This window comes from Malus domestica, chromosome 03 (genome assembly GCF_042453785.1).
Source record: "Malus domestica chromosome 03, GDT2T_hap1".
Lineage (NCBI taxonomy): Eukaryota > Viridiplantae > Streptophyta > Magnoliopsida > Rosales > Rosaceae > Malus > Malus domestica.
In genome coordinates this window covers 17473149-17480235 of record NC_091663.1, presented here as the reverse complement: position 1 = coordinate 17480235, position 7087 = coordinate 17473149, and the positions used below count along the sequence as shown (strand labels likewise).

General features: G+C 36.4%; 1 protein-coding gene across 1 annotated transcript; it reads left to right on the top strand.

The window, feature by feature from the left end:
* The first annotated feature begins 3655 nt into the window (after positions 1–3655).
* On the top strand, positions 3656–6689 carry LOC103425265 (aluminum-activated malate transporter 2-like). The gene is made up of 6 exons (XM_008363350.4): positions 3656–4016; positions 4163–4303; positions 4540–4812; positions 5385–5497; positions 5576–5719; positions 6038–6689. The coding sequence occupies exons 1-6, from the start codon at positions 3737–3739 to the stop codon at positions 6509–6511; spliced, it is 1425 nt and encodes a 474-aa protein (XP_008361572.2). The 5' UTR covers positions 3656–3736; the 3' UTR covers positions 6512–6689.
* Positions 6690–7087: the final 398 nt, after the last annotated feature.

Below are 7087 nucleotides of genomic sequence, written 5' to 3'. Positions count from 1 at the left end.
TTCTCAATGGAATGCCTTTGACACAATCAAAGATCAAAGACCTAACCATTAGACAACCATAATATCCGCTGAAGTCCAAAAATGTCATGAGCAAGTCCAACCAAGTCTCGAGGCCCAATCTTTACGCGAGCTCCAAGTCAAGCCCAAATACATGCAAAGGTGCGGGATCAAGGAAGGAATAAATTCACAACCATGCCGTGCTATGGCGATTAAGCCAGATATTCATATAAATCACACCATGCCCATGCCTAGCTATTCGTCATGCTAAAATAAGCCCAAGTCACATGCTCGGGGCTTGTCAAATGAATTGTGATGTGGATGGTTACAGAAGTTTATTGGGTCTATGTGGAGTCAAGATTACAGAATACTTTGGGCTACTTGGGGGCCCAAAGATCCAAGCCTATAACCCTTGTAGTCCACATAGGCAAGCATGGAGAGAGAACAGACTTAGTTTACCCCTTTCCTTAACAAGCTAACCAATCCAATTAGAAAGGAACCAAATCCTAGCTCTAAGTTCACATGAAAGCCCATCAGAACAAGCATTTAATGAACAGAGGGGCTGATGTTCCCTTCCCAGGTCATGTAGAACTTCAACGCGTGAAAGCTATGAGGTGCCCTACCAAAAGTAATGCCTGTTGAAGGTAGACCCGGGAAGGCAATGCCTTGGGAATGAGGCATGATACAGGTTTTATAGAGTGGTAGCGTCTAGCCCTCTTGCACCTAAATGGAGGGTAACAAAAGAACTAAGGAGAAAAGGGAGAAAGAACCAAGTCATAATTAGAGATTCCCTGGGAAGGAATCATTCAACTACAAATATAGGTTAAGAACTTTAGAGGAGGGATATGATAACATGGAGGAAAAAAAAAAAAAACCTATGAGGCATCATTATGTAACCTTAGTATTTTCCATAACCTTCCCCTAAGTATTCTGCCATTAGAAGCCTTGTTACCACCCTAGGACAGATTATCCAACAGAGAACACCACACAATAACCCAACCTGATGAACTTCTAGCTTGCACACCATGCCTTACTCGAGTAAGCATTATTTGCTTAATCGTGCTAATCTTCGAGTCATTGATCTAACCGAGATATCTCCTAAGACGTGCTAATTCTTTCGAGATATTCTAGGACTTGGTATGAAACAAAACCAAGGGACACAAGAGGACATTCTCAAAGCCCAAGTCCACCTTGACCTAAAAGTCCCCCAATAATGTCTTAAGTCAAAGAACTACTTTGCATTGTTGCAACTTATGAGTTCTTACATGACATGTATGTTAGAACTCTCTTTTGGTCGTTGTTTAGTGTACTCAATACCCTTTCGAGCACCTATGCGTTTGTCTTAGTGTCTTAACATTTAATAACTTGATACTTTTGCTTGAGTTAACATATAATAACCTTACGGGTTGTCAATGCCCAACTAGAAATCCTATGGCTAGGAAGAAACACAAGAGAAATATCTCATTGATCTAACACACTTAGGTGACTTCTCTCTTAGGGTTAATACATTCCTTAGATTCTGTTATTGCTTAAACACTCGATACAATAAATAGTGATTAACAATAAGTTTTGCCCTTTCATTAAACAAATAATAGTTTAACATGATAAGTATTCCAAGAGCTATTACATCAAATGAGTGGCTTTATGGGCCTACTTCCAATAGGTACTACTACAATCACTTAATGAATTAAAACTTTCTATAATGTTCTCAATCCTTGAAGACTATGTGGTTACTCATCAAGAAGGCCCACAAGTCATGAGTGAAATTTAGCCATGTGTTATGACTACTGAAGCCAATATAGAATAGTTTGGAGAACCTATAGGTTGTAATTGCAATGACTATTTGAACGACGTGGGTGGTTAGTCGTGCAATTTTTTGGCGCCAAACCAAAGCTTTTACCATTTTTTTCCCAACATTGCATGATGAAGGTACACCTTTGTTGCGCTAAATTGTTTTGCACGACATATGTCTTCGTCGTGCAAAGTCCCGTTGCGCAAAATTTTCTTGTGCGACACTTAGTTGTCAACGTTGCGCAAAATGTCCTTGCGCAACGTATTTGCTCAGTCGCGCAAGTATGTTTTTGTACTAGAGACAAATTATTGAATTATATCGTTGAAAATTCTCTTTCTCTTATTGAAGGTTAGATATCCCTTGTTGTTCACGCATATGCCCTTATGAATAAGTCAAGGACCCTAACGATACATGAAAACACACCCAAGATGAGGTATCGTCATGTTGCATCATCAAATGATCAATGACTTATCCACAAGACAACCATGGTGTCTCAAGTAAGAGGATTATTTGCATCATTGCAACTCTTAGAGTTATTTGCTTGATATATGTATGTAGCACTCCATATAAGTATTTTCATTTGATCGCATTCAGCGAACTCACTCTCCATTGGTACCTAAATACTTGTCTAAGTGTCTCCATACAAATGGCTTGACATTAGCCATCCTCCCAATTGAGCAGACATAGTGTGTACCGGTCTTTCTGGATTATCAATGTCCATTTGATTATCCTATGACTATGAACACTTTAGGATAAGATAGATGGTCAGAAGATCTCAGCAATCCAACATCTTTGGATTACTTCTTCCCCTATACATTATCATGTCATGTCGATCGTGTACGAAGTTGAGACAAAAGTACTTATATATTTCCCTAGTATATAAAGTATTTGAAGTGCATTAGCAACACCCAAAATTACATTGATCTATTTTGCTGAACATTGTAAAATATACATCAGTTTCGTTTGGTGGGCTAGATCAGACAAAACATGGCTCATCAAATTGGACATGAATCTAAGTTACTGTTTGATGGGGTTAAGGACTGCATACAAGATACTAGGTTGAATTTGAGTCCAAAATAACAGGGACTTTCTAACCTATCGATCATACATGGGTTTCAAGTGCAACACAAGGTTCGCGTTTTCCTCCTGATTCTTTCCTAAAAACCCTAGTTAAAGGTGTGGGTGAAAATTTGGGTTTGTGTTCAAGTCTTTTTTAATTTTTTTTTAATTTTTTTAATTTTTAAATTTCTTTAATTTGAGATTAAAGAGATATTGTTATTTGAAACTGCCATAAGGGGAGGGGAAATGTTTGAATCTGGTATGCATAGAATTGAAAGGGAAGAACCCATCCACCAGGGCAATCCACCACTTGCACTTTCTTTTTTTACAATTTTACAAGCATTAGACAAAACTCTCATCCTATCCATTTCAATCCTAGCACAGCCCTATCCAAAATACCAAGTCCGATCGGATTAAGTTTTGAAAATAACAGATTCGATATGTACATAGATAACAACCGTTGAAGTAAAATTCAACTTTTGGGGCCTGAAATGACATTTTAGGCAAATCAGAATGTTTGGTTGAGTATGTACGAGAGAGAAAGCTGAAAAAAAATAAGATAGCGAGCTGGATGGGACTCTTTACCCTTGACCTTGAGGATCAAATTGTTGGCTCTTGTAGTTAATGGGTAACAACATCCATCCAGAGGTGCAACGCACTTATATTTTTCACTTTGCATTTTCAACCATTGGTTTCTCTGAAACTTCTTGTACTTCCGCCGTACAGATGGACTTCAAATAATATTTTTAAAATCTTCACTTGTATTCTTTTTCCCTTATAAATAGCATGCCTGTGGTGCGCCTCCGAAAGCATCTCTCTCTTTCTCTCTCTCTCTCAGTTCATGCAAAGCTGTAAGTTAGTCGTACATCATTCATTCTGGCCATAGTGATGGAGTCTGCAAGTCATGAGAAAGTAGGGTTATTAACTAGTTGGTGGCTGAAGCTCAAAGCCATGTCTACCATGATTACTTGCAAAGTCTCCGAGCTTGCAAAGATGACAAAAAAGCTTGGGCAAGACGACCCCAGAAGAATCGTTCATTCTTTTAAAGTTGGATTTGCACTCACCTTGGTCTCATTATTCTACTACTATCAGCCACTTTACAACAACTTTGGTGTCTCTGCAATGTGGGCTGTCATGACTGTCGTCGTTGTCTTTGAGTTCTCAGTAGGTATGTTGATCATCTCCTTTATACGTACTCCATTAAATGTTGCATGATGACTACATTATACATCTAACCGTATTATGTGACAGTTGATGTGTATGTTAAGAAAAAAACTTTATTAATCTTTTACTGTTTTATTGACATGCATCTAGGAGCTACTCTTGGAAAGGGATTAAATAGAACTATGGCAACACTAGTAGCTGGTGCTCTTGGTATTGGGGCTCATCACCTAGCTAGCCTATCTGGACAAATAGGCAAGCCCATAGTAATTGGCGTCTTCGTCTTCCTACAAGGTATATCGCTTACTCTTAAACAAACATCAATACTTTATTTTTTGGGAACTTTAACGAAAAGCACCTGGTACTGTTCACTTTAACGAAAAACCACATTTTTACACTAAAAAGTCAATCCTGATACTATTCACTTTACCCTTTATTTTGTCTTTATCATTAAAACTCAAAATTTTCAAACCTTTTTCATTAGTTTTCCTTTATTTTTTCTCTCTTAACATATCTTTGTGTTTTTGCAGCTGCGACATCAACATTTATACGATTTTTTCCCAAAATCAAGGCACGATATGACTACGGGTTGTTGATCTTTATATTGACATTCTCTTTGATATCTGTGTCCGGTTTTCGAGATGATGAAATATTGGAGTTGGCCCACAAGAGGCTGTCAACCATCTTTATTGGTGGCTCTGCCTGTGTGATCATATCCATTCTGGTTTGCCCTGTATGGGCTGGTGAAGATCTTCATAACCTCATTGCTAACAACATTGAAAAGCTAGGAAACTTCTTAGAAGGTATATTAATATATACATATTAACCTAAACATAAAGCATTTGGGATGATATATATATATACTATGATATCAATCCTTGCACTTACTTTAAATATTCTTATTTCAACGTGGAAATAATATATAAGAAACTGTTATTGACACTCTAAAAAAGTTATTATGTACTTTTTACGTTTATAAAAAATATACTTAAAAGAATGTATGATAACATGTTCAAAACGCAAATAACATCTCCCATCTTTTTAAGGGGTTATCATGGTTTTTGAGATATTTGTCGTGTTTTAATTGGGTTGGTACTGCAGTCGAGCAATAACAATCCCATCAAGCTTGAATTTCTTTTGAAAGTTTGGTTAAAACTTAAAATAATCAACCATTCAATGACAAAACATGTTGAACAGTGTGATAAGTACCTACCAAATTGGCAAAATTTAAATACAACAATTTATGCTTTAACTCAAACAATAAAAAAGTAGTTCTGGATAACAAACTACCATGCTATTTCAAGTAGTGATTGTTCTTTTCCATTTCTTAGTATCATACTAATTATAAAACGTGATAAATTGAAAAAAATTACAGGATTTGGAGACCAGTACTTCAAAACATTAGAGGATGTAGAGTCTAAAGATGACAAGGCATTTCTCCAAGGATACAAAACTGTTCTCAATTCTAAAGCTAGTGAGGATTCCTTGGTGAGTAAAGTTCTCTCTTTAAATCTCTCTCTTTCTCTATCTTTCTCCCTGGATGATTATTCATAAATGTTATTTCAGGCAAATTTTGCAAGATGGGAACCTGGTCACGGTCGTTTCCTTTTTCGTCATCCATGGAAGCAATACCTTCAAGTTGGAACTTCAACTCGACAATGTGCCTACCGGATTGAAGCACTTCATAGCCGGCTCACTTCTGACAACCAAGTATTTATACAAAACCCCCATTAACATATAGTTTTTGTCTAAATACAAGGTTTAGTCGATCTAATTTAGCACCTAAATATAAAACTATATATAACCAAAAAAAAAAAATAAATAAATAAATAACGCAAGAGCATACTATAAATTGGGGTTTGTATTGTTAATCGACTTATATGTGAAAAGACAGTGCTTGCGCAATATGGCAACGTACATGCATGTATGGGAAAAATAATATAACACTAATCAATTAAATAATGTTATATAATTATAATGCATGCTTAATTAACTTGACTGACCATTATGGTGTATTTTAATTTGCAGGTATCGCCAGAAATTCTAATTAAAATTCAAGAATCATGCACAGAATTAAGCTTGGAAACTGGCAAGGCACTGAAGGAACTAGCATTAGGCTTCGAGGAAATGACCAAATCACCCTCTGTTGATACCCACATTGCCAAGGCAAAAGCTGCAGCCAAGTCCCTCAGAGCCTTACTTAAATCTGGGCTGTGGGAAGATGCAGCGCTTTTAGAAGTGATGCCAGCAGCAACAGTTGGCTCACTTCTGCTTGATGTTTTCAACTGCTCTGAGAAAATCATTGAGTCTGTCAATGAACTGGCACAACTTGCAAATTTTGAGACTGTTGAAGCCACTGTGTCACCAGAGAAATTAGACACCAAGAAACAAAATAATCCCAACCGGGATTGCCCCCATGTTGTTGTTACAATTATAGAGTTGCCCCAAGTTATACCAGAAACTGGGAAAAAAAATGGTAGTCATCAACAAATGGAAGTGTAAATATTTTATGTTGCTAGTTATTAACATATGGCAATGACATAATACCCAAGCTGCTGTATTATAAAGTTTGGGTTTATGAAGCTAAACACTACCGTAATTTGAAATTATTGTAAAGGTTTATCCTTAACAAGTTTCTTATATATCCATTTAATAGCTATAAATAATTCATTTTTAGCTACTTATCAACTGGTCGTGGTTTACTTTTCACTTCTGTGAAGGGTGTCCAGATTTGAATTCCCACTGTTTTTTTTTTTTTGATAAATTAAGTTCTCATCCCTCATTTCTCCTTCTCATTAATTGAAACCTTATTCATTTTTCATTTTTGATCAAGATCACTTGACTTTACTTCATGTCATTATTTGAATATTAAATTATTTACAAATCATTATATGTTATATGTCAATTTAAAAATGAAAAATTATTAATCATTTTTGTCACAGCCCATCCCGAAATTCATTTATCAGTGATGTAAAATGACAGCTTTATCCTTGGACGGGAAAATGGTAGTGTGTATGTGTGACATATTGAGACTTAGAGGTTGTTTTGTGGTCTTGGATTGGTGACCACGTGGATCAC